Here is a 26,952-nt window from a genome sequence, read left to right as displayed (position 1 = left end):
TAGCAAGTATTCTGGTATGTGAATTTTGAGTTATGTATATTTATGAGAAGTGAAAGCTTTATGACTTTAAACCTCATTTATATGTTCAAACTTCAGTTTTAGTCAAAACAATAGTTCATTTTCATTATAAAACAAAAAAAAAGACCCTGAAAAAAACTACAAAATGACAACAAAGCTTTAGAACCATCTAATATAACGACCCCAAAACATTGTCATTTAATTAGGTTTTCAGACTCTGAATATGATGTCCTTCAACCAGGATCTAGTTCCACAAGTCATGAATGCTTCAGTCAATTTCCAGCTTATTCGGGTTCAGTTTGGTTGTCCGTTTGATGTCTCCATCGTTACTGGTCAGATTTGAAACTCCATATAAACACTGCTCAGGACAAGTTGAAGAAACTTGAATTTATTATAAACTAACCATAACGATCTCAATCCTAGAGTGGAATCTTAATCAGTAGTAACATGAAGCATTTCATGAGGTTTTAGTCCAATCATATAATGTTATGACCTCCAAACATTTGCCTTGAAGAAGCCATTTCAGAACTGTTACTATATCAGAAAACCACAACCATGTGTTTTGTGTTACGAACAATACTCCTTCTCCTTCATGGCTTTGACTCTTCTTTTCTCCATTGAATTTGCGGATGTTTCCAACAGAAGTGAAAGGACAGTATGGACTTGTCTCTTGAGGCAAGGAGATAAACTAAAGTTTTATTTTAATGTACATGTATACATAGCAGTTTCTCTTGAACGATGTGGTTAGTACCACTCATGGATAGCCAAAAATGATGGAATTTGGACCTGTGTTTTAAAAAGCGAGGTCTAGGCGCGCCTAGGCTCAAGGCAAGGTGAGGCTATGGGTTCTCCGCCTTTAGGAGCTGAAGCGAGGCTATAAGTCAAAGGCGCTCGCTCCTTCTCCGCCTTGACTTGAATCTCGTTTCGGAGCTTTAGCGCCTACTGCAATAAAAGGTAACAATTGTTATATGTTGATATTTATTTGTCTTATACTGTTCCGAAATATATGCATACATGATTTGATTGCTAAAAAATTAAAAACCCTATTAGAAATCGTGCATATAAACTACTTTTCACGTATCTAGCCTCTTCTCACATCTCAAGCCTTTCTCTCGACTAGCTTTTTTCTCCATTCTCTTTGCTCTTTCTTCTTACTCTTCTTTCTTCAAACTCCTCATCATGTCTGATCCTACTAAGCCAAGAGATCCAGCATGGAAATACACAACTCCAGTTTCGGGTAAACATGGTAGCTTTATGTGTATTTTTTGTAAGAAAGTCACAAATGGTGGAGTTCAACGTGCAAAACAGCATATCGTTGGTGGTTTTAGGAATGTTACTGCTTGCAAACTAGTTAAAGAGATAGTGTGAAGGAAGAAGTGAAAACTTTCATGCTTAACAAGGCTGAAGTTAAAGCTACTACTCAAATGATGCCACCACAAGCCACTATATACGATGTTGATAACTCTATAATTTACATGTTTTAAGCATCCTATTTTGTCCATATTCTGCATAGTATTTACCCTAACCTTAGCATTTTTAGGTCATTTACTGTAGGAATCCACATTTAGGCCATTTAGGGTGTAGCATTCTTGCATTTGCACTTTTTGGATGAAAACAGGTGCTTTAGAGCCTAAAATGGGAAGAAATAAGGTCAAATCTGAGCATGTACTCGAAGGAGCTATTGAGCAGGAAGAACAGTCTGAACCTCAACCCGATCGAAGAGGATCCAAGAGCAAGAAGAACAATCCGAAGACCTATCCTCGAGCAACTCATCGAGCAGACCCTCGGGCAGGACTGAGAAGCTAGGGTTAATGGGTTTCCATATATAAACCCCCTCTTCTTCCTCTCGCCCTAGCATGCCGCAGACACTCAAACCAGAGAGCGAGAGCTTCTGAGAGAGATATAGAGCGACTCAAACTCTTTTTCCATTTTGTTAGGATTTATTTTACTTCTTTTAGATTACTACTTTGTACTCTTCACTTCTATTTTTATATTTCAATACAATGCAATTTTCATTTATCTATGCTTTTGTGTTTTCTGCAATGAGATCTGAGTAGTGAAACAAAGTTTCTAGGGATGGGATAAACGATTTTGTGTTCTTGATCGGTTAGGATGTCTTAACTTGATTGTTTGTGTTTTATAAATTCCCTTCTAGATTGGTGTTCTTAATGCTATCAACAGACCGAGAGTTTGAGATTAGATCTAGGGTGTTTTACCACTGAGAGGTGTAGATGAAATGCTTGAATCAATCAATGCTAGAGATTTACTCACTTAGCCTAAGAGATTAGATGAGTAAGGGGTTTATTGACAATAATGAATCGGTTCGTATTGCCTGCTTGGTCATGTTTCTCCAACGAGAGTTGGTAGGGGAGTGATCAAGGTTGATTGTTTCTATCACGAGAGTGTTTTAACAAGATTTTAGAGATTCATTGTCTAAGGAATATTTGCTTGAGGTATGTAGGACATCCATATTGGTCAGGAACACTTAGGAGTCGATTACCCCATCCTTAGGAGCTTTCGCATTAGATTGTTTACATTTTTATTTATAACTCGATCCCTTACCCGAGCAGGTACACGATCACCTGCTTCGAGTATACCTTCGAACTGTTCATACTGTTCTTGTTTACTCGATCACCCCACCCGATCATGTACTCGAATGCTTGCATCGAGTGCTTAGGTCGTGTGGTTCTTGTTTATCTGCTCTCTTTTGTTTATTTTTTGGACTGTTAGATCAAACCCATTGATTGCTTGGCTTGACTTGCATAGTTCTGATCATATCTCATCTGCTAGCATAACAACTATTTGGATTGATAACCCTTTGTACTACAACTGCATAGAGAATTGATACCCTGGGTGAAAAAAAAACCTATTATCAATTTGGCGCCGTTGCCATTTGGTTTTATTTAAATTTGCTACGTTTAAGATTTCAGCACTTGCTAGATCAAGTTCTATCTTACATTTTTGTTTGGTACTGACTTCTTTACCTTCGTGTTTGTTTGTTTTGCATTTCATGTACAACCCGAGTATCCACCCGACCCGTCACTCGATCACCTGAATCGAGTTGACCTTCGTGTACTCACTCGGTCAACTGATTGTGCATGCAAACACGATCCAAGGGTAGCCAAAACTTAAGTCCTTTCATCGACAACATCGATAGACCAAGGTTACTCCATCCACAACAAGTTCAACAACCACAACCAAACACAATTGAGGATATAATGAACAATCAGAATGGTCCACCAGCTCCTCAAGAGAGGACCAACATCGGAGCAGGAGATGCTCCATCTACTCACACTCAAAGACATGGCATTGTGCCACCTGCTGTCCAGAACAGCAACTTTGAGATCAAGAGTAGTCTCATCCAGATGATACAGAGCAACAAGTTTCATGGATTGCCAATGGAGGACCCATTGGACCATCTGGATGAGTTTGATAGGCTCTGTATCCTAACCAAGATCAATGGAGTTAGTGAAGATGGATTCAAACTCCACCTTTTCCCATTTTCTTTGGGAGAAAAAGCACACATCTGGGAGAAATCGCTCCCAAGGAGCCCATCACCACCTGGAAAGCATGCAAGAAGGCGATTCTAGCCAAATTCTTCTCCAACTCCAGAACTGCAAGGCTGCGAAATGACATTTCCAGCTTTGTTCAGAAGAGCAATGAGACGTTCAGTGAAGCTTGGGAATGTTTCAAGGGATACACAAGCAGATGCCCTCATCATGGATTCAGCAATGCTTCATTGCTAAGTACAGTATACCGAGGTGTGGTCCCTAAGATACGGATGTTGCTGGAAACCGCAAGCAATGGTAACTTCCTCAACAAGGATGTCGATGAAGGTTGGGATATAGTGGAGAACTTAGCTCAATATGATGGCCATTACAATGAGGAATATGATTGCACTGTGCGATCTAATAGCGAGGATGATGCCAAGTATAAGAGAGACATGAAAGCCCTCAATGACAAATTGGATAAGCTCCTCAGCCAGCAGCAGCATGTACATGCTATATCAGAGGAACACCAGTTTCTGCAACAAGATGGGGAGAATGCTCAGCAAGAGGATATGATCTACATCAACAACAAAGGAGGTTACAACAAAAGGTACAACTACTACAAACCGAATCCGAATCTATCCTACCATAACCCGAATGTTGCAAATCCTCAAGACCAAATCTACCCAGCCGCTGTTCAAGGGAATCAAGGCCAGCAAAAGCCTTTTGTTCAATACAATCAAGGCTATGCTCCTAAGCAGCAGTACTCTGGTAATTACAATCAACCAATTGCACCACCTGGATTCCAACAACAACAAGGCTCGTAGAACCAAACCCAAGACGCTAACCTCCGCGGCCTAATTCAGCAGATGATACAAAACCAAGCATCCGCTGCTATGGACAATACAAAACGTTTCGCGGAAATGAGCAACAAGATGGATTCTGGATACAATGACTTGAATGCCAAGTATGATTCCCTCAACACTAAGCTGATGTACTTAGAGGGCCACCACACCAACCAACCACCTCCAAAGATGAACCAACTTCCAGGTAAAGCTGTTCAGAACCCAAAGGATTATGCCACTGCCCAAGCCATTTTCCTCGATGATGATTATGAGGAATACCTTACTAAGGACAGCGATGTTCAAGATGGGGAGGATATGGGTCACTATGGGATAAATGAGTCCAAGTACAACATATCCGAGTACGAACCTGAGCCTTTACCCGAGGAGACTGATCGAGTTGACGATCGAGCACTAGTTCGAGAATCACAAAACAAAGAACCACCCGAGGCCGAACCCGATGACACACCCGATGATGGTGATCGGATGATGCATCGAGTAGACGTTCAGATGACGGATCAACCTCAACTCCCTCAAGCTGAAGAAGGGGAACTAGAGGAAAGGTTCAACGCCGCTCTTGACATCAAATTAGAGGCGCTTGCAGAGCGTATGGCCAAGCGAAAAGCTCCACCTCCTAAACTCTTGCCACCACACGAACTTCAAGAGGAAATCGCCAAGGAAGCAGCTCAGTTGGAGACTGAGGTTAAGGAGGCTGTCAAGGAGATTGGGAATGAAATTCTTAGGAGTGGAGTGTGCTTAGATCCTGAATTGCGAATCGAAGAGAAATTGGAGGATCCTGGTTCTTTCACTCTGCCATGTTCAATAGGCCTTAGAATTATCAAGAACTGCTTGTGCGATTTGGGAGCTTCAGTCAACATCATCCCACTATCGATTGCCAACAAGATGGGTTTCAGCAGTTTTAAAACGAGTAGTCTGTATTTGGTTCTAGCTGATAGAACAATCAGACATCCCATTGGTGTCCTGAAAAACTTGCCTCTCAGGATTGGAAGAGTGGAGGTTCCTACTGATTTAATGATCCTTGATATGGATAAGGAACCAGACGATCCACTGATCCTAGGGAGACCATTTTTGGCAACAGTAGGAGCAGTGATTGACGTGAAACAAGGCAAGATCAGAATTGAGCATGGGGAGCATTTCAAGATGAAGTTTGACGTCAAGAAAGGAATTAAAAGACCAACCGTTGATGGTCAAGTCTTTTACACCAAGACAAAGCAAAGAAGAGTCAAACATCTTAAAGAAGTCAACATTACATTTGCTGTGGAAGCAGGACAAGACTTGGAAAATCCATTGAATCAGCCTGCTACAGTGGAGAGGATTCCAGAACCTCTCCCTCCTAAAACCCATGCTTGAAGAGCATGAAGAGTCAAGCTTAGTAACTTAAAACAAGCTCACTTGGGAGGAAGTCCCAAAGGTATCCTTTATTTTCTTTGAACTTTTATTTATTTATTTTATCTTATTTTCTATTTTTGCATATTTACGTAAAAAAGAAAAAAAAACAAAAAGAGAGAAGAAAAAGGAAATTTTGGGGAACCCGAGGCTCTACCCGAATATGTACCCGACGCGCCTGATCGTGTTCCTACTCGGGTGGCGAGTGGAGTCCGAATTCCACAAACCCAAGCCTAGTCTCGGCAAAGCCCAAGGTGAAACCCTAGCGGCAGCCTTTCCTATTTAAGAGGACCAACCCCTTCTTTCCCAAAAAAAAAAAAAACGATAAGTGCTTCTAAACTTCCTTCTTCTTGTTTCTTCTCTCTCAAACTCAAGTGCTCTAGAATTTTCGAGAACTAACCCTATTAATCTCGTCTTAGTCTCTGTTTTCACCTTCAAAGATCCACCAATGGCACCAAAGATGAAAACTTACCAAAAGAAGGGAGAAGATCAACCTCCACCGCTGCTAGAACCGGAGGTGAAGCCGCCGAAGCTCACGATTCTCAAGGAAGAGGAGACGTTCCACATTTCCAACCGCTGGCTGGACGTTTCGCATCTCCAAACCCAATGCTCAACCCGACCGTCCACCCGCGCTAGCACTCGAGCACCCAATCGGGTAGATACCCGTGTTCTCTCTCCCGACCCAGTAGCAGTTCCAATCCGCCGATCTCCTTGACGTAGGACCTGTCTACGTCCGAGCGAACCGTTACTGACCCGTTGGAGGTCGATTCAGATGCAGAAAAAGGAGAACCAGAGGAGATTCTATCCCCTAGGTTGAGAGGCAGAGCTGTAGTGGCGAGAGGAAAGAGACCAGCCTATGAAAGGGATGAGAAGGTAGCTGAGAGAGCAGCGGAAGAAGAAGATCGAGACACGGAGGAGGAGAGCCATGGCCAAGAGGAGGAGCAGAGAGAACGCACACGCCTGGCTTCGCGGAACTGAAGCAGAAAGAGGTGGAGACTCCGGCCAAGCTTTTCAAGGTCCTCCGTAAGATGAGTTTTGTAGGAACCGGCTACCCTCACCGTGAAACAATGAAGCAGTTGGGGATTGCTAGAGATGTCGAATTCCTTTTCGATATGTGCCACTTGGGCAAGATGATGCGAACTAACCTCGAAGCATATGAGGAGGAGACGGTTCACTTCATCTCCACGCTGCAGCTGCACTACTTTGAAGACCACCCGACCCTACTACCCGATGGGGGGATCAGGTTCATCACCTTCTCCGTGCGCAACAAGGAATACCGACTCACCTACAAGGAGATGGAGAAGCTGTATGGTTTCAAGGCTGGGAGTGGAGAGAACATGGAGGTGAGCAAGGAGGAGATGAAGTCCCTATGGCTGGCAATAGGAGACAAGCTTCCCTACAAGTCTACAAGCTCCAAATCTGCTCAAATTAGGAGCCCTATTTTGAGGTACTTTCACAAGTCTCTAGCTTGTACCTTATTCGCTAAGAAAGAGACTGGGAATGTGAACGATCACAAGCTCCAGCTGCTAGACATTGCCTTGTGCGGAGTTTTAGATAATGCTAGGGACGATACACCGCTGGTAGGAGATGTCACGGATACTAGCATGGTTTTTGTGCTACTCGATCAGTTCCTCTACCTAAAGTCTTGGGCAATGAAAACTGAGAGAAGAGATGGAGCTGGAGAGATCTCCATAGGAGGTTTGGTCACGCCAATTTTGGTAGCTTGCGATGTGGCCCTAAAGTGAGTGGTTCATGAGCCGGGATGGCTAGACATCGACTACCTCACATTGGCGAGGTTCCTGGATTATGAGAAGCCAAATGATATGTTGCTCTTCAAGTTTGTTCATCCGCCAGTCGGAGCTACTCAGATGATCCTGCCCAACATCGTGTGCACCAAAATCCGGCTAGGGGAGAACATAGACTTTATGCCACCATTGGAAGAGCTGTACAACCCTGAAGAAGAATCTAAAGCTGAGGGAGAGCAAGCAGAGCAGGGACAGGGAGATAATTCGGAAGATTACGATTTTGAGGAGTATGTTTGCTCTCAAAAGTAACCCGTAGGAGTGAGGGAAGCCCACAAAAGAATCGGGTGGTTGAAGAGGATGAACAAGTTTTTGGCAAGGAAGGTAAAAGACCTCACTCGCTCAGTGAAGGTGATGGGAGGACAGATCAAGGAGCTGCAAGACAAGGCAAGCTGTGCCTCAGCTCCCACTTCGGCTTATGCACCCACATGGATGGGGAGAAGCGGACCATTGGGAGGAATCCGAGGATTAGCACCTCCAGAGCCTCACAGGACATCCTCCTACGAGCCCCAAGCAGAGGAGGATGTCACCAGGCCAGATAGATCGCGGAGAAGCCACTCAGATGCCTATCCGATGCCTAACCCGATGGGGTACACGATGCCCTATCCGATACCACCATCGAGCACACATCCGGGTGACCATTCAGGTACCTTCCTTATGCCTTACCAGATCCATATAGAATGCCCTACTCGATGCACCCTGCAAGCGGTTATCTTGGTGATCATTCCAGACCTCTTCCGCCCTACCCATCGTACTATCCGATGCCCTACCCGATGACCTACGCGACGCCTTACCCGATCAACCCCTCGGATGCTGGTCCGAGCAGATCGTCCGTGCGCATAACCAAGCTTTCTGACGAGCGAATCCCGGCGCCTGCTGAAGTCGGTGGCGATCTAGGGTACACACTGGCGAGCATGGAGGCTGCCACAACCTCATTCTTCAACAACCCATGAGGTACCACATTCATCCAACCTATGTAAATAACATTGCCTTTAGTTTTATTTCATTCTGTGTGATTCTTGGATTCTTTTTCAAACTTTTATTTACACAGAGACTGTGTAATTTAAGTTTGGGGGAGGGTCCTAGAATGTATATAACATTGTGTTTTATTTTCTTATTTTCTTATTTCAAATTTTTGCATGCTAGTCTTATTCATTTGAGTCTACATCTATTTGCATAAGAAAATCCCATAAAAGATTTTTATTTAAAAAAAAAAAAAAAAAAAAGAGTGTTCATGTATTTGCATTTCCATATTAGGATTGAGTCTAGATTGGTTCATATAGAATTGTTGCATATGCATTTTAGGGGACAATGGTTAAAACTACCTTGTTTAAAGCCAAACTTTAGTATTGAAGCTATAGCACTTAATCACAGTTCATTGTTGCTAGATCAATCTTTGGAAAAAAATGAAAAATCTTTGTTTAAAACCTTGTGGCTTTTGAATGCTTCCTCCACTTGCTTGAAAATTGGATCATCTCTATATTATTGGACTTAACTTGAACTTAAATCGTCTTGCTTATGGAATTTGAATAATTGCTCATGGTAACTCTAAATTCGGGTTAGCACTCCATTTTTACCAATCTTTTCGTCTAACCCGATTTGTTTTTCCTACCCTTAAACCCAAACCTTTCTTTCAAACCCTGTTATGAATTGTTGAGTGAAGAATTTTCATTGTGCTATAGGTTGTGAAACCTTGAGAGTATTGAGAACGACAAAGAACTGACTCTTGATTTAGCTAAGTTAGAATCTTTTGAATTAGCTAATAGGATCGGTTTTGAAAGAGAGGTGGTTAGCATGATTATTTGGGGTTGGGTTGAGGAACAAAAAGAATAAAGTCCCTAAGGTTCGATTCAATTAGCTCTAAGTCTCTAAGTAAAAAAAAAAAGAGAAAAAGATCTTGCTATAGTCTCCTAAAAAATATATATATATATATATATATATATATAATATAGGAATATTATTAGGAGTTTAGCAAAGAAAGAAAAAGAGAAAAAAAAAGAGCTAGATGTTTAAAGTTTAGACCTTAGGGATTATAAAAAAAAAGAATTAAAATCAAAGGTGAGTGAATGAGAAAAAAGTAGATTATCAAGAGTTTTCACAACTGTCTAGCATTCCTTCTTCTGAGAAGAAACCACCCAAAAATATTGTTTGAAACCACCCTACCAAAAGCCTTACCCTTGAAACCGATTGATCTTGATTCACCTTCCATTTGCAAGAATTCGCCAAACACTTAAATGAATGTGAAAGAGATGTTCTTTGGAATTGCAAGTCTTTACTAATTATTGGAGGATGAACTAGATCGACGCATGGTGATAAGCATAAAAAAATATTTGTAAGTATGATGATTGATCTTAGCACCGTTAAACTATCTTTAAGGACTATAGCTTGAATCCTTCGCTTAGCTCATAAGGATATGAGTCCCACTTTTAACCTCTTCCTCCTACTTCCTTGCTAGAGGACTAGCAAGATTTAAGTTTGGGGGTCTGATAACTCTCTAATTTACATGTTTTAAGCATCCTTTTTTGTCTATATTCTGCATAGTATTTACCCTAACCTTAGCATTTTTAAGTCATTTACTGTAGGAATCCACATTTAGGCCATTTAGGGTGTTACATTCTTGCATTTGCACTTTTTGGATGAAAACAGGTTCTTTAGAGCCTAAAATGGGAAGAATAAGGTCAAATCCGAGCATGTACCCGAAGGAGCTATGGAGCAGGAAGAACAGTCCGAACCTCAACCCGATCGAAGAGGATCCAAGAGCAGGAAGAACAATCCGAAGACCTATCCGAAGAGCAACCCAAGCTCATCCTCGAGCACCTCATCGAGCAGACCCTCGGGCAGGACTGAGAAGCTAGGGTTAATGGGTTTCCATATATAAACCCCCCTCTTCTATCTCTCGCCCTAGCACGCCGCAGACACTCAAACCAGAGAGCGAGAGCTTCTGAGAGAGATCTAGAGCGACTCAAACTCTTTTTCCATTTTGTTAGGATTTATTTTACTTCTTTTTGCACTTCTTTTAGATTACTACTCTATACTCTTCACTTCTATTTTTATATTTCAATACAATGCAATTTTCATTTATCTATGCTTTTGTGTTTTCTGCAATGAGATCTGAGTAGTGAAACAAAATTTCTAGGGATGGGATAGACGATTTTGTGTTCTTGATCGGTTAGGATGTCTTAACTTGATTGTTTGTGTTTTATAAATTTCCTTCTAGATTGGTGTTCTTAATGCTATCAACAGAACGAGAGGTTGAGATTAGATCTAGGGTGTTTTACCACCGAGAGGTGTAGATGAAATGCTTTAATCAATCAATGCTAGAGATTTACTCACTTAGCCTAAGAGATTAGAGGAGTAAGAGGTTTATTGACAATAATGAATTGGTTCGTATTGCCTGCTTGGTCATGTTTCTCCAACGAGAGTTGGGTAGGGGAGTGATCAAGGTTGATTATTTCTATCACGAGAGTGTTTTAACAAGATTTTAGAGATTCATTGTCTAGGGAATATTTGCGTGAGGCATGTAGGACATTTATACTGGTCAGGAACACTTAGGAGTCGATTACCCAATCCTTAGGAGCTTTCGCATTAGATTGTTTACATTTTTATTCATAACTCGATCCCTTACCCGAACAGGTACACGATCACCTGCTTCGAGTATATCTTCGAGCTGTTCATACTGTTCTTGTTTACTCGATCACTCCACCCGATCTTGTACTCGAATGCTTGCATCGAGTGCTTAGGTCGTATGGTTCTTGTTTATCTACTCTCTTTTGTTTATTTTTAGGACTGTTAGATCAAACCCATTGATTGCTTGGCTGGACTTGCATAGTTCTGATCATATCTCATCTGCTAGCATAACAACCATTTGGATTGATAACCCTTTGTACTATAACTGCATAGGGAATTGATACACTGGGTGAAAAAAAAACCCGTTATCAGATGTGGAAGATGAAGATGAGGATGAAAGTCAGCCTAGTCAGCCACCTTCCAAAAAACGTAAGGGTCCAATGGATAGGTATGTTCTTCCAACTTCTCATGATGTCTTGAAAGGAAGGAAGGATAGAAAATAAGTTTTTGGAAAATCTGATAAGGAACTTAGGGACAAGGCTTGTGCTGCTATTGCAAGGTGGTTTTATGATGCAGGGCTTCCGTTTAATGCAGTTACTTTTGATAGTTTTAGAGAAGCACTTGAATTAGTTGGTCAATATGTGTCAGGCTTTAAACCTCTAACTATGTATGAGCTGAGGGTTCCTTTCTTGAAGAAGGAAGTAAAAGAAACAGAAAATCTGATGGTGGAGCACAAAACAGAATGGGCAACTAAAGGTTGTTCAATTATGTCTGATGGATGGTGTGATTCTGTTGTCCAAAAGGATATTATTAACTTTCTTGTTAACTCTCCAAAGGGATCAGTTTTCATCAAATCAGTTGATGTTTCAACAGATGTGAAAGATGCTAATTTGCTATTTGATAAACTTGATCGTATGGTGGAAGAAGTTGGGGAATCTAATATTGTCCAAGTGATAACAGACAATGCATCAAACTATGTAAAAGCTGGTGAGTTTGTTAACTTATAAGGTTCTGTTTTTTTCTGAATTTTTTTTTCAGATTGATACTAACAAGTCTTTGTGTTTTATTACTATTGTAGGAAGTTTGCTAATGGTGAAACGACCTATTGGCTTTCTTGTGCAGCCCACTGCATAGATCTCATGTTGGAGGATATAGGAAAACTTCCTATGGTGAAATCTGCAATCAATGCATCTACAAGAACGGCTACATCTATAGTCACACTTCTCTAGTGAATATGATGAGGAAATTCACAAACCAAGCAAATCTACATAGACCAGCAGTTACTCGATTTGCTACATCATTCATCACACTTGCGCAGTATCACAAGCAGAGGAAGAACTTGAGGAGTTTTGTAACTTCTGAAGAATGGAATGATTCAAAGTGGCCAAAAGATTTAGGAGCAATGAATGTGAAGAAGTTTATCATGAGCGACAGATTTTGGCACAACGTGTTGTATGCACTGAAGTTGACAGGGCCTCTAGTTAAGGTTCTTAGGTTGGTTGATGGAGAGAAGAAACCAGCTATGGGGTACATTTATGAAGCCATGGATAGGGCTAAAGATGTCATTGCTAAGACTTTCAATGAGAAGGAAGAACAGTACAAAGATGCATTTGTAATCATTGATAAGCGATGGGATTGTCAACTCCATCATCCTTTGCATGCTGATGGCTACTTTCTGAATCCAGAATTTCAGTATAATCTAGAGTCTGGGGTGAACTGTGAAGAGGTTATGAAAGGTCTCTACAATGTTATTGGAAGGTTGGTTTCTGAACTTGCAACTCAAGATAAGATAGACACAGAGTTGACACTGTTTAAAAATGTTGAAGGACTCTTTGGAATTCCCATGGCGAAAAGACAAAGGAAGTTAAAAGCACCAGCTGAGTGGTGGTCTTCTTATGGAGGATCTACACCAACACTTAGAGACTTTGCTGTAAAGGTTCTTAGTCTCACTTGTAGTGCAACTGGTTGTGAGAGAAACTGGAGTGTGTTTCAACATCTCCATACCAAGAAAAGGAATCGTTTGGCTCAAGAACGGTTGAATGATTTGGTGTTTGTTAAGTACAATCGCACTTTACAACGCCTTTACAAGCTGAAAGACACCATTGATCCAATCATCCTAGAAGATATTGATGATTGTAATGAGTGGCTGGTTGGAAGAATGGATGAGGAGTCTACTGTTGAGTATGATCTAGTGTTTGAAGATGATGATTCAACATGGGATGTGGTAAGCAAAGCATCTGGAGCTAATGAGCCTAACTATCTTACTAGAGCTAAAAAACCATCATCACAATCGGCAAGTAAAGCTAAGAAAGGGAAGAATACAGCCTCAAGCTCCAATCCTCCTCCAAGATCATCTCAAAGGTCATCTACAACTCCACTGACTTTGATTGATGAAGATGATGAGAATGAAATTGAAGAAGACTTCACAGGAGGAGATGGGGACACTCAAGTGGCTGTCGAAGATGTTAAGTATGATGATGAGGAGAATCATGGGGTGGAGTTTTAGAGTTTTAAGTTTAAAACTTTGTTTGGATTAGCTGTTTCTTTGTTTTGTTTTCAGTTCTCAGTTTAAAACTTTGTTGGATTGGCTGTTTCTTTGTTTTGGATTCAGTTCTCAGTTTAAAATTTTGTTGGATTGGCTTTTCCTTAGTTTTGTTTTCAATTCTCAGTTTTACTATTATTGGATTGTCTCTTTCTATATGTTTCAAATGATCTATGTTTTATACTTACAAATTGTGTTAATATAGCTAAGGGATAACTAACCTTGACGTTTTTTGTGTAGTCTCGCTTCATGCATCAAAGGCTAGGAGCGACTGGCACCTAGGCTCAAGGCGAGAGCCACACCTTCATAGCCTCACCTCGCCTCTCGCCATTTAAAAACACAGATTTGGACTAGAAGAGCTCGTACAAAATCGTGGGGACATGTACTTATAACTAGAAAAGATAGCATAAGTTTGTGGTTTGTATTAGTTTTACATTTAAGAAAAACTATACTTAAATAAGAGTGGAGATGTCAAATCTAATTTGATGTTTGGATATATATAGCAAAGTATTGTAATAAAACATGTGTTCATTGATATATTTGTATCAATGTTTTAGAAAATAACACAATATATTCTTATTTTTTTACCAATTTTTATTCTTAAGATATACTATTTGGTTATTGGTTTATTGAATTTAACAGATTTAGAAATCAAACAAAAATTATGTGTTATTTAATATAATTATTAAATTTAAAATAATTATCGAAATCAGGTATTATTGGATTTATAATTTATAAATATTAGTTAAAAGTATATATTATTCGTTTATTGATTTGTTTTTAAATTTCAAAATCTATATTATCTTTTATTACGTATTGATAGACAAAAAAAAAACTGTGTTTTTGTATCATCGACTTGTATATTATCTAAATCTATACTACATAAAAGTAGGAGCTATAAGCTTCTTAAGTTGTCCATCAAGGATTTTAAACCACCAATAGGGATTTGACATAGCACTTATTAACTTTTTTAAAATTTCCAGAATGTTCTATACTAAGAATTATTTTAAACAACCTATCAGGATTTGACATGTCATTCATTAACATTTTTTAAATTTCCAAAATTTTTTAGAAAAAGGAAAATTTTAAATTTATGGAAATAAAAGAACTATGTAAAATATCCCACATCGGCTAGAAAATTTTTAGACAATGGTTCAGAACCAGTATAAATAAGATTAATATGCTTCGAATAATGAATGGGCAGGAAAGCTTGATTTATCAGGCGTCAAAGTTTAAAAGTTTTATTCGGTTTGATCCAGTTTTTTATTTGATCAAATTAAAAATTATAAAGTTTCAAAAAAAAATATTATAATAGTTAAAAATTTTAAAAGTATAAATATTATAAATATTCAAACTTTTCAAAGTTCTTAGCTTTTAAAAAGTTTTTAAATATTATAATTTTTAAATTTAAAAGTTTAAAATATTATCAATATTGAAACTTTTTAAAAGGTTCAAATATTATATTTCAAAACCTTTTAAAAGTTTATAATATTATAAATATTGATGTAAAACATAAATTATCTTATTTATCTACGTTTGTACTTTTTATTTCTTATGAGCTGTAAACCATATTTTTGTGTATGATTTTATAGATGAGTTGATATTCTTTCATTATTATTTTTTTATGAGAAAAGAAATGATTTTGTTCTTGGAGTTTGATGGGTTAACAAGTTGTGTGGTAGTCTAAAAAAAAGGTTTTTCAGTGGAAGAATGTGAAGAAGTTGACGAGGAAGAAGAAGAAAAAGAGTATAACGAAGCAGTAATGATGACAATTACCACAAAATTTGACAATGAAAATGACAAGAAAGAATATGAAGAATAAGAAAACATTGAATAAAAAACACGAAAACATATGTGGTAGCGATCAATTAAATATGAAAACGAGTTAAATTCATGATGATAAAATTGTTTCGTTTTTCTCGTGGTCAAAGAAATTGTTTAGGATATGTGAGATGATCAGTTTGATTCGCCTCGCCTGGACGTCGAGTTAAATTCATAATTTTTTTTTATCAGATTTGATTTTATAACACAACTGATTTTTATATTTTAAAAAATTGTGTATCTGAAATTTATTTATTTTCCTTAATACTAATTTAAATTTTTTTATACGATAATATTTTATTACCGTCATCAATCAATTATAGTTTTCTTAAAAAAAAATATCAAATACATCCGCTACCCGTGGGTTCAAAATCTAGTTATAATAAAAAGTTTAATGGATAAAGAAATTCTATTCCCGGATCGGATGTTATTACACCTTCAGACAGTCTTCAGAAGTACAGAACACGGTTTGATGATTAACAGTCTGGCTTACGATTGTTTTGCACGGATTTAAGTTTAACAATCAATTTCCGGTTATACCGGTTAATTGGCTAAACCATCGGTTCACTAAACAATCAAAACCATTAAATCCCTGATCGGTTCTCAAAACTCCTCTCTCTCTTTTGACGTCGTCTCCGTCGCGGTCGCAGTGAAATGGCGGCCTCTTATCTCCGTAGACACTTGAGTTTAAGTCACCTCCGCTTGACACGCTTCATCTCTACTTCTTCTTCGTCTTCGTCTTCGTCTTCGTCTTCTTATACTTCACCTCGCCGTGTTGTTGTTACTGGTCTCTTTCTTACTCCATTTCCATGTCTTGTACATATGCTTATCACTGCAATTTCTCTGATATGAGAGACTGTGACTCTAGGTCTAGGCTTGGTGACTCCACTTGGACGAGGCGTTGAAACAACATGGAGGCGTTTAATTGGTGGAGAATGTGGGATTAGAGGATTGACTCTTGATGATCTCAAGATGAAGTCTTTTGATGAAGAGACAAAGTTGTATACTTTTGATCAGCTCTCTTCTAAAGTTGCGGCCTTTGTGCCTTTTGGATCAAACCCAGGTGAATTTGATGAAGCCCTTTGGCTAAACTCCAAGGTATCTTAAAAAGCTCAATCTCTTTCTCTTTCTTCTTAAAAAGCTCAATCTCTTTCTTCTTTAGTATTATGATATGGTTTATCAGATATGCATAAAGTTAAGGTTTTGTTATTGTTATTTTTGTATCCTGGAGGCAGTTGCGAATTTTATCGGATATGCTTTATGTGCCGCTGATGAAGCCTTGAGGGATGCAGAGTGGTTACCAACTGAGGAGGAAGAAAAAGAAAGAACAGTTAAGTATCCCTCATCTGGACATCTAAATGATGATGAATTCTGCTTTGTACTTTGTTTTCTTCAATTTTTGGAAATTTTTGAAATACCAGGGAGTCTCAATTGGTGGTGGAATCGGAAGTATAAGTGACATTGTGGAGGCAGCGCAGCTTATTTGTGAAAAGGTTTGTCTATGTTGTTGTCTTTGAATCATTTTCTTAGGAATTACATACTTTAAGGATTGTATTATTGCTTCCTGAACTAATTGCGCATCTCAGCTGCTTGTAAGATTTAACAAACTCTGGTGATGCAGAGACTACGGCGGCTTAGTCCATTTTTCATCCCAAAAATATTAGTAAACATGGCATCTGGCCATGTGAGCATGAAGTATGGATTCCAGGTGTGTTGAATTTTTCACTTTTCTTTTATGCAAAATAATATCAACATCTTAGGTTGTTTAATGGAGGTAGGCTTATAGTTTTATAACATGAGTTTTAATTTAGCAACTCTTCCTTGGCCTATCTTTTGTGATAATGGGGTGATATGGATTTCCACATACTTTTATAGTCCATAACATGTCTAAAATAGTCCTCTGCCATTCTTAAGTGGAAAACTGTTTTCTTAGCATTGCCATGCTTTTGAATGTAGGGGCCCAACCATGCTGCTGTGACAGCTTGCGCAACTGGTGCACACTCTATAGGTGATGCCACTAGGATGATTCAATTTGGAGATGCAGATGTTATGGTGGCAGGTGGAACTGAGTCCAGCATTGATGCTCTGTCCGTTGCTGGATTCTCTAGGTAACTAATGCTTGTTCTCACACGCTTCATGTGCTTTCATATAAAACTGTCTTCTTTTGGGAGACAGAAGTCCTATATCAATAATTTCTCATGTGTAAACAGGCTCCCAGCGTCAGCTGATTAGCAATGCCCTTGTTAATGCTTTCATGCCTAAAATGATTCTGTAGCAATAGAATTTATACATATTATTCTGGACAGATATAACAAACATACTTACATAGAGTTTTTGATTATTTTTATGTCCAGATCAAGAGCTTTGTCAACTAAGTTTAATTCTTCTCCGCAAGAAGCTTCACGGCCTTTTGATTGTGATCGAGATGGTTTTGTGTGAGTTAGATTCTTCGCTGTTAATGTAAAAGAACCTGATTTGGTGATGTTGATTCCATCTCCATTTGATTTGGTTGCAGGATAGGGGAAGGTTCAGGGGTTATAGTATTGGAGGTGAGATTTTATGGAAGACTATATGTCCTTTATCTAAACTCTGGAGTCTTGAAAAGTCATCCCTAACTGTTTTTGGTCTTAATCTAAGATTTTTTTTTTTCTGATTTATGGTTATAACAAAAGGAATATGAACATGCAAAAAGACGTGGAGCAAAAATTTATGCAGAGATTCGTGGATATGGGATGTCAGGTTAAGCTCATTGATAATAGTAAAACAAGTTTGGCGCCCATAGATAAATAATAGTAAAACACATTTTGAATTAGCTAAGAGTGAGTTTTCTTAATATTTAGGCGATGCACATCATATTACTCAACCTCCTGAAGATGGAAAGGGAGCAGTTTTGGCCATGTCACGTGCGTTAAGACAAGTAAGCTGTGGTTAACTGCATAGTTGTTGTTATAGTACTCCTAGAATGGTTTCTGTTGATGATCTTTTATGTTTTTGCTTTTAGCAGTTTGGATTCTAATAATTTGGTTGAATGCCCATGACTTTGCAGTCTGGTCTGTGTCCAAACCAAGTTGATTATATAAACGCACATGCAACATCAACCCCAATAGGTAAAAAAAAAATAGAAATTTCGTGTTGGTTGGCTTTGGTTTTACAAAAACTGAATTCATGATTCTGTTATCAAATCCAAATTTCAGGCGATGCCGTGGAAGCAAGAGCGATCAAGACCGTATTCACTGAACATGCTACTTCAGGCACCTTGGCATTCTCCTCCACCAAGGTAAAAAATGCCTGATTTGTCTTATTAGATGATGTTACCAAAGAGTTTGGCATATAGTCGTATGTAGTAACTGTGTCTGCAAATAAATAGGAGACGTGACGTGGTAAATTTTGACTTAAAACTCTTGTCGGTAAACGAAATCTACTTCTTTTGAATGAAGGGGGCAACTGGTCATCTTCTTGGAGCAGCTGGAGCAGTGGAAGCTATTTTCAGTATCCTTGCTATACATCACGTAAGCATTCTCATTTTTTAGTTTTGTGTTCTTGTCTTGATAGTTAAGGTTTTGTAACCTAACTAGAACCCGCAAAAAAACTTTGTAGGGTGTGGCTCCACTGACTCTGAATGTCAAGAATCCAGATCCCATCTTCGACCAGAGTTTCTTGCCTTTAACCATTTCGAAAGAGATGCTCGTTAGGACAGCAATGTCGAATTCGTTTGGCTTTGGAGGAACAAATGCATCTTTGCTCTTTGCCTCTATCTAAAAGTTGTGATAGCAACATTTTTGAACTGTTCTTTCTTTGGTTGCATAATGTTCCAAATTTACAAACATGAAATGAAACTATAACCTCGATGTGGTAACTGCGATGAGAAATGCGTCGATAAAACAGTTTTGCTCCGGATCCACTTTGCATTCTCGATAATCGGCAATTTGTTTTCGCCGAAAGATTCATTTACGAGTGTTCTGAACATTAATTAGGATCAAAGCTCAGTGCTTGCGCATGCTCAGTGCTAAAACTTTCATCCAAGAAACATTGTCTACTAGATCGTTGAGCTCAGAAAGCAACAATATATAATCCAATAGGATTCAAATAAAGCGATTTCGGTTAGACCGGTCGGACCGGTTCGGTTTTCAAAACATTGCTTGATATATTTCCTATGAAAGCAATCTCAAACAAGATAGATTTGTGCTCTTAAAGAGCTTATTAAGCTAGAGATATAAGATAGCTCATTAGGAGTTTTATTGTGCAAGGAAACTAAAAAAGAGGAAAGAGAGATTAGGTTGTCACCAAGAGCAAATAGTTCTGATTTGATATCTTATAAGATTGAAGAGAGGAGAGTTGTTTTGAGACAACTCTCAAAATTACTATCTAAGTTCTCATTACATCATTATATATATGACTTTATCTTGCTAAGAACCCTAGTTACATGTCATCACATTGGACTTTACCGAACCCACCTTCTGACTTTTCAAAACTTCTGATTCCAAAACAGTTTTTGATTGTTTCTCCTTTATATCCTAATCGTTTTTCCTTTTTTCTTGTTCTTGTCATATAAATTAGGAAATATGTGTTCGTTTACCTAAACAAAATTGGATTAGTTTTGGCATTATAAATAATTAAAGAGATAGAGTCTCCTTGAGCAAAACTTATAATTCTTGTCCGTAGCTTCTTTCACACCTTACTTGGATTTTCACCGCCGCACGATCTCCAACATGAGCACCACGGCCGCGAAACATTACGTTATCGACGAGGAGCAGATGATGAAGCTCACAGTTAATAAGGCTACTGGGAAGGTAATGTCACTGGGAGTTCCTGTTGAAGAAGAAGTAAGCATGTCTAACCCTAGTGTTGGATTGTCTTCAGGGTCTAGTGTTGGGCTTGAGGGTCCGGAGAAACAGATGCATATCCTCAAACCATATGATAACCGCAGCAGGATTATCTGCGTGAGTGATGCGATTCACGTAGAATATAATCTCGAATACGATGAAGATTACAAAGACTTAATGGAGGATATAACACTAGCAGGTCTAAGATTTGGTAACTTGGTGAACGTTGTGATCCCGCGACCCGATCCAGATCATCCTGCTCGTATAACACCTGGAGTTGGAAAGGTTTTCTTGGAGTATGAGGATTTGGATGGCGCATCAAGGGCCGAATCAGGATTTAACCTGATGAAAAGAGATTATGGTATCCAACCAATTACACACATAGTGGTACAACCACTTAGGAGGTTTTTAGGATCAATGCTAAGTGTTTAGGAAGTATTTTAGAAAATGATTATATGATTATGTAAGGATATAAGAAAGATCTTTTACCAAGGGGATATATTTTATTATTGAAACACTCAAAAGATTACAAAGGCTCTTAAGACTCTCACACTCAAACTTACTCACTCCAGCTTGAATGAAACTCTTCACCAAGCCTTAGTATTTATATTACAAGTCTTAGGGAATATTACATAGAATATTCCTTAAGATATTTTTATGCTTTATTTTACAACCCTCCATTTATTCAACTCTCTACTTTATTTTACAACCCTCTATTTATTCAACTCTCTCATAACCATATACTTCACTATCATATATCACACACTTATTATTTATTCCCCCTGTCTCCAAAAGAGAGGCGACATTTATCTTATATGTTGTCGTCTTCTTCACTGTCTGAGGCGACTTCTGTGACGTAGATCTTTTGGCCTGGAATGTATCGCTTTATCTTGTATTTTTTCCCTTCAACTCTGTAGACCGGATGATCTGGATTTGATTGTGGCCATGCGTATTGATCATGAAAGCCTGCTAACACTTGTCGTATTTCTTCAGTGAATCCTAGCGGGTAGACGTGTCTGTTGTGCCAGTGTGCTGTGTGAGGACAAAGAAGATTAGGGTCAACTTCAGATTCATTAAATTTATTCAATAATGCAATTTGCTTTGCGCGTTGATGGAAGTTTCCCGAGGCAAAAGCATCATTATTGTAGCTTGTCTCAACGTTCGCATCATATTTCTTTAGGATAATGATTTCCCCGTCTTGTTCTTCTTGCATTGTAGTGATCCTGAATGTGACAAGTATATCCAACTCAGGCTGTGCAGGAACATGTTCTTGCCACCAGGTAACATCATGGAATAATATGAGCCACTTGTATAGTAATTTGTAATGCGCCTTTCGCCAAGTACTGGAGCAGTTGACTTTTGTGGATGAGGACTGCAATAGTGTAAAGATCTGCCATGTACCAAAGTAGGAGGTATGCTTCTATAGGAAACCGGCCATAATAAGCAGGGTTCATATGGATGGTGGTAAGGAAGGGATAGGCCGGGTGGTAAGGGAGGCCAAGAAGTGGACCCTGATTAAGACCATACCGGTGTATATAAAGCTTTAGGAAACCATGCAGTGTCTCAATCCCTCTGTAGATCAATACATTGTCGAGTAACGATTCTCTTATTCCATGCGGCATATCGGCAATCTTTTTCCGCAGGTTATCTTCTGTTGGATTGTCTGGACTGAGGGTGTATATCATGGGTACTATTGTCGAGATTTGACGCTGAGTTCTTGAAAGAAAATCTGGGAGGAAGTTGTCTTTTCCTTTGATGTGTTTAACATCGAATTTCCACTGGGAAAACCAACTTGCCCACCTGAGTAACTGAGCTTGTGGTAGTACCTTCTGCTTGAACTGAATCATTTTTGGAAAGGATGACATGTCCATCTCGATGAGGAAATGTTGGCCCACCAAATGAAACTCAAATTTTTCTATTCCTCTTTTGACAGCGAGTATCTCCTTGTAAGTAGAATGGTAGTGTTTTCGCTATCTTTGAAGACTCCACTTTTATAGCCACATATATGTCTTTTCCCTTCTCGTCTTCTTCTAAGAGTATTGCTCCCTAATAGCAATCACTTGCGTCCGTCTGCAGAATTCTTTTTCCTTTTGCTGGGATTTTTAGTGCTGGTAAGGTTGTGGAAATTTTCTTCAATTCTTTTACTGCTTCTGTGCATTTCTGGCTCCAAGGAGGGGCATCTTTTTTGAGTTGAGCAGAGAGAACCGATCTGTGTTTTGCAAGACCATGAATGAAATCCGACATATAATTGGCAATCCCCAAAAACTGTTGGACTTGCTTGAAAGATAGTCGTTCATCTGGAAACTCATTGAGTTGGGTGGCAATGTGAGGTTGGAGGTAGTATTCTCCTTTGGATATGCACATTCCCAGAAAATCAATATTCGTTTCTCCGATCACCATCTTCTTTTCTGATAGCATAATACCGTATTTTGTACGATACTGTGGAACTTTGCCAATAATGAAGTGTGGGAATCTATGTCTGACGAGAATAGCATAATATCGTCGATATACACCAGCGCATTTGGGAGGATAGGCTCGAATATCTTGATCATAGCTTTTTGGAATAATGAAGGAGCTACCTTTAGTCCAAAAGGCATGACTTTCCAGTGGTAATGACGATCTGGTACACAAAATCCCGTCTTTGGTCTGTCCTCTGATTTGATTCCAAGCTGCCAAAATCCTGCTTTTAAGTCAAACTTGGAGAAGATTTGTGCTTGCGGGAGTTTTTGGAATAACACTTCTCTCTTTGGCAAAGGAAACTTGTCATCAGCAAGGAAATAGTTGAGTGGTTGATAGTTGATGACTAATCTGAGTTTTTCTCGCACCTGTTCAGCCCATTTGTTGACGTAGAATGCTTCGCATGCCCAAGGTGAAGTGGTCTTCTCAATGAGGTCTTCTTTCTGGAGTTAGTCAATCTCTTCGAGTGCAAGATTGTAGTGATCTGGGTTCATTCCTGGGTGACTTGCTTTAGTTGGGTTGATATCCTCATTCTTCTTGAAGGGTAAGGATATGAAGAAATCTGGATTCTTCCATAAAGGAGATGAGCATTTTGTGAGAAACTCCGAATGAGATGTGGCGCAAGACGTCTTTGCAATTTCTTCTTTTATGGGATTAAGCATCTCCATAGGGTATAGATGAGACACCGTTGTCCAAGGTAGCAGCTGATTTTTTTGTTTGAGACCTTTCAGGTGCCACGAAACTCTCCGAAGATTATGAAGGATGTCAAATCCAAGTATAAAGTCCTTTCCAGGGAGTTCAGAACCATATACTTTGGATTTAATCATGTATCCGGGGAAAAGTTGGATGTAAATTGGCTTGCTGATAAGAGAGATATGAAATATCTGGCCGTTGGCTGCTTTGAAAGCGACTGAACATGAATTCCAATGTGAGGCTGGGAGGAGGTCTGGTTTGATGATGGATGAAGCAGCTCCACTGTCAAAATAGGCAATGACCGGTATTGGTTTATCATACTTGTTTGGGAAGATGTAGATCTTGGCATTTGGAGATGGTTGGGTTAGATACACCAATTCTTCTTGATGTGATTGCTCTACTTTGCAGAAATCAAATGTGTAGAGGTCAAACAATATGAATTGGTCGTCTATATCGCTTTCATCTCCAATATCCTCTTCTGAAGATTCATCTTCTAATTCCATACCCATTGCAAGAACTGTATCATCAGTTGGTTCATCATCAAGGGAAAAGATGGATTCAATATCTGAGTTGTCAATATCTTCAACTTGTGCCAAGTAGCCAAGGAGGTTGCCTCTCTTCTTCTTGTTAGGACACTGTTTCGCATAATGTCCCTTCTTCTAGCAGATGTAACATCTGTCTGATTTTTTGAAACCTCTTTGAGTTTTCTTCCTAAAGAATTTCCATTTCTTTCTAGAAGATAGCTTTGGATATTTCTTCTGCCACTTGCTTCTATAGCTCTTTTCTTTTCCATGACTTGTAGAACAATGGCATCTCTTGTCTCTGCATTTGATATTGAGTTCTGGCCGATCACATGCTTTTCCTAAAAGCTTTCCTTGTTCTTGAAGCTGTTTGAAAAACTTCTGGTGGTTGCATAGCTTTTCAAGGGCTGCCAGAGAAATTTGATATATTTCTCCAAGTGAAGCTTGGTTGAGAGGCATATTCTTGAGAGACAATATCCTTGACGTTTCATTTCCAAGTGGTTCTGGAAGTGAATTCAGGTACGCCTGCTTGAGGTTGACGTCACCTATCCCATTCAGGGCATAGAATCTCCTTGACATTCTCTCATAATGTCTTTCAAGATCCTTCCTCTTGAAGGAGCATCTCATGCTAAGATACTCTTCTCTGGCTTGGATAGTATAATGATCCCATGTGCCGAGAAATTCATTGTGGATGTGTCCCACCAAGGCATCGATTGTTGGAGATTGTCGGATTTGTAATTGTCGATATTGGCCTAAGCTTATCCACCACTGCCTGAGACGTCCTTGGAATTTAGCCACCATTTTATCAATCGATGTAGGCAAAGTGGCTCCTGGGTTGAGTTGTTGTTCTGTTAGCCATGCATGCATCTCATATACTTTGTCGCGCCATTTTAAAGGGGGAACATCATCAAAAGAAAAACCCTTATGTGGTTCTGTATTAAACCGCAGATTTCTTTCTGTCTGATTTCATCCAGTTTCTTGAGTTTCTTCATATACGTTTCCACCTTCACTTTCTACGTCTTCTTCAACCACAACCGGTGAGGCCATCATAAAAGGTGGGATTATGACCTCATCATTTTCATCTTTTATTGGCGTCTTTTTCATACTTTCTTGAGTAAAACTTTTTTCTCGTTTTGCAACCTTCTCAAGAAAAACAGTGATTGGATTAGCACGCTCCACCATGAATTGCGCTTTGCTGGTTTTGGGTTGATCTTGAGATTTTTATGTCTCGGTCAAAGGTTTGGGTGGTTCAAGTATGGCTTCCTTCCCTGTTCTTTTTTCTTTTGGCTTTTTCTTTTTGGTAGACTGTTGTTCATAAACAACTTTTGTTGGTATGAAGGAGGATGCTCCGAAAATACTTGGGTCTTGAGAAAAAGATAAAGGTTGTGTTTGGGCTGTGTAAGGTGGTGTGTAGATGGGGTATGGTGTGAAAAGATCATATGGCATTGGAGGTTGGGTTTTGGGTTGGTTTTGTAAGGAGTTTAGCTGAGCTTTAAGGGACTTTAGCTCAGACTCTTTTTGGGACATGAGGGGAGAGTTTATGGAGACAGTAGTTGCAAGGTGGAGAATTTCTTGGTGGAGAGAGGTTATCTTTTTGGTGAGTTCTTTAATGGAAAGGTCCATGATGGTTACTTTTTTGTCAATCTGGCTTAGGAGATATTTTTGGATTGTGGCGTTCTCCGACTGCCAGTTCAAAGTTGCTTTTGTGGCGCTAATCTGCTTTAATGAGCCATCTGGGTTCTTAACATTTGGATTCCGGATTTTCCATGAGTGTTTATATTGTTTTCTTCAAACTCTTTGGATGAAAATGGTGAATCCTGCTGTGATGGGGGTCCGAACATGTAACTTAGTTGTACCTCTTCTTTGTCAGGTGTTGTGGGAGTTGAGCCACTTGAATACAATACATAATATTCAAAATTGTTGCCACTTGGTTCTCCGAGAAGGGCAACTTGTGTGTCTCCAGACTCAAATCGTTCTTTGAGGATTTGTTGTGTAGTTTTCTTTTTTGTCCTTCGCCTTGGGGTGTCATCATCATCAGAACTATTCATCTGGCAGTGTTGGCAATCACAAACATCAAAGAATTTGTGGCCCTTTTCATCTTGAAAAGAGTAAATGGGATCTCCCAGCGAATCAAAAGATGAGATTGGAACACCATCTAAACGTGGATTGTTCTCCAAAGTTTGAGCTTCTTCAAAAGGAGTAATTATATTGATTTCTGTGCAGAAAGCCGTTGGTCTTGACTTTTCTTCTTGTTGCTTAAAAGCAATCTCTACAGCTCCATCTTTTCTCCTTTGAATAGAAGAGTCCACCGATTGTATTGGGGTGCTACGGTCATGGAGCTTTTCGTAATTGGTAACCCATGATTCTGGAAGCAACTTGACAAGCTCATCTCTAGGAATCTGTCTAGGAATATGGATGCACGACGGGCTATGCTGGGATTCCAATTGTATGAGTAGCGCATCTTCAGTGTCTCTAGGGAGACTTAAGTCCATTGCATGATTTTGGACTCTATACGCCATTTGATGGTGAAGCATTGCTGCATACGTGTTTCCAATTTGTGGAGCTCCTGTGATTTGCAGTTGGATTTGCATGTTCTGATATATTTGAGGGTCTTCCAATGCCACGTTGAAATTTGGGAAGAGGGTGACGAAAACAGTGTCAACGTTTAGTGTTGTCTGGATAGTTGCAATACAAGCATGCTGGTATTCTTTATATCGGGTGTCGAGGAGAGCTACCCGTGCTACAACTGGTAAGCCTTTTCTGCCATGGAGTGTTAGCGCCATACGTATCGCTCCATAGTGAAGATGGGTATATCCTTGAGTTCGCCAATGATGTATCATGCCTTCATTGATTCTGAGAGGAATCATTTGTTCTGTTTCTGTCGCTGGAATGAGATGTTGTTCTAACGGAGATGCTAGAACGAGCTCCTTTGCATTATGTTTGTTAGGGACAAACACTTGACGAATGACTT

General features: G+C 39.3%; 2 protein-coding genes, 1 non-coding gene and 1 pseudogene across 5 annotated transcripts; 2 read left to right on the top strand and 2 right to left on the bottom strand.

Moving 5' to 3' along the window:
* Positions 1-1,263: 1,263 nt before the first annotated feature.
* LOC104767879 (uncharacterized) lies at positions 1,264-13,630 on the top strand. Its single transcript, XM_087501151.1, has 5 exons — positions 1,264-1,472; positions 11,342-11,345; positions 11,497-11,610; positions 12,001-12,137; positions 12,207-13,630. The coding sequence occupies exon 5, from the start codon at positions 12,359-12,361 to the stop codon at positions 13,628-13,630; it is 1,272 nt and encodes a 423-aa protein (XP_087357277.1). The 5' UTR covers positions 1,264-1,472; positions 11,342-11,345; positions 11,497-11,610; positions 12,001-12,137; positions 12,207-12,358.
* On the bottom strand, positions 3,638-3,744 carry LOC147920597 (small nucleolar RNA R71). Its single transcript, XR_015591872.1, has one exon. It is a non-coding gene; the product is annotated as a small nucleolar RNA R71 (small nucleolar RNA).
* Positions 13,631-15,951: 2,321 nt separating the features above from the next.
* Positions 15,952-19,384, top strand: LOC104767877 (3-oxoacyl-[acyl-carrier-protein] synthase, mitochondrial). 3 transcript variants are annotated; one of them, XR_015591319.1, is made up of 14 exons: positions 15,952-16,274; positions 16,356-16,585; positions 16,719-16,817; positions 16,909-16,980; positions 17,109-17,195; positions 17,444-17,595; positions 17,842-17,922; positions 18,003-18,036; positions 18,160-18,226; positions 18,328-18,404; positions 18,492-18,594; positions 18,682-18,764; positions 18,925-18,996; positions 19,085-19,384. XR_015591319.1 is itself a non-coding variant. In XM_087502444.1 (14 exons), exons 1-14 carry the CDS (start codon positions 16,142-16,144, stop codon positions 19,244-19,246), a joined length of 1,410 nt encoding a protein of 469 aa, XP_087358570.1. In that variant the 5' UTR covers positions 15,952-16,141; the 3' UTR covers positions 19,247-19,384. The 3 variants fall into 3 exon arrangements, 1 of the variants encoding a protein (XP_087358570.1); XR_015591318.1 differs by having other exon boundaries at positions 18,489-18,594; XM_087502444.1 differs by having other exon boundaries at positions 18,534-18,594.
* Positions 19,385-24,947: 5,563 nt separating this feature from the next.
* On the bottom strand, positions 24,948-26,764 carry LOC147920596 (uncharacterized; annotated as a pseudogene).
* Positions 26,765-26,952: the final 188 nt, after the last annotated feature.

This window comes from Camelina sativa, chromosome 19 (assembly GCF_030686135.1).
Source record: "Camelina sativa cultivar CO46 ecotype springtype chromosome 19, ASM3068613v1".
Taxonomy (NCBI): domain Eukaryota; kingdom Viridiplantae; phylum Streptophyta; class Magnoliopsida; order Brassicales; family Brassicaceae; genus Camelina; species Camelina sativa.
This window is presented reverse-complemented; position numbering and strand designations above follow the sequence as displayed.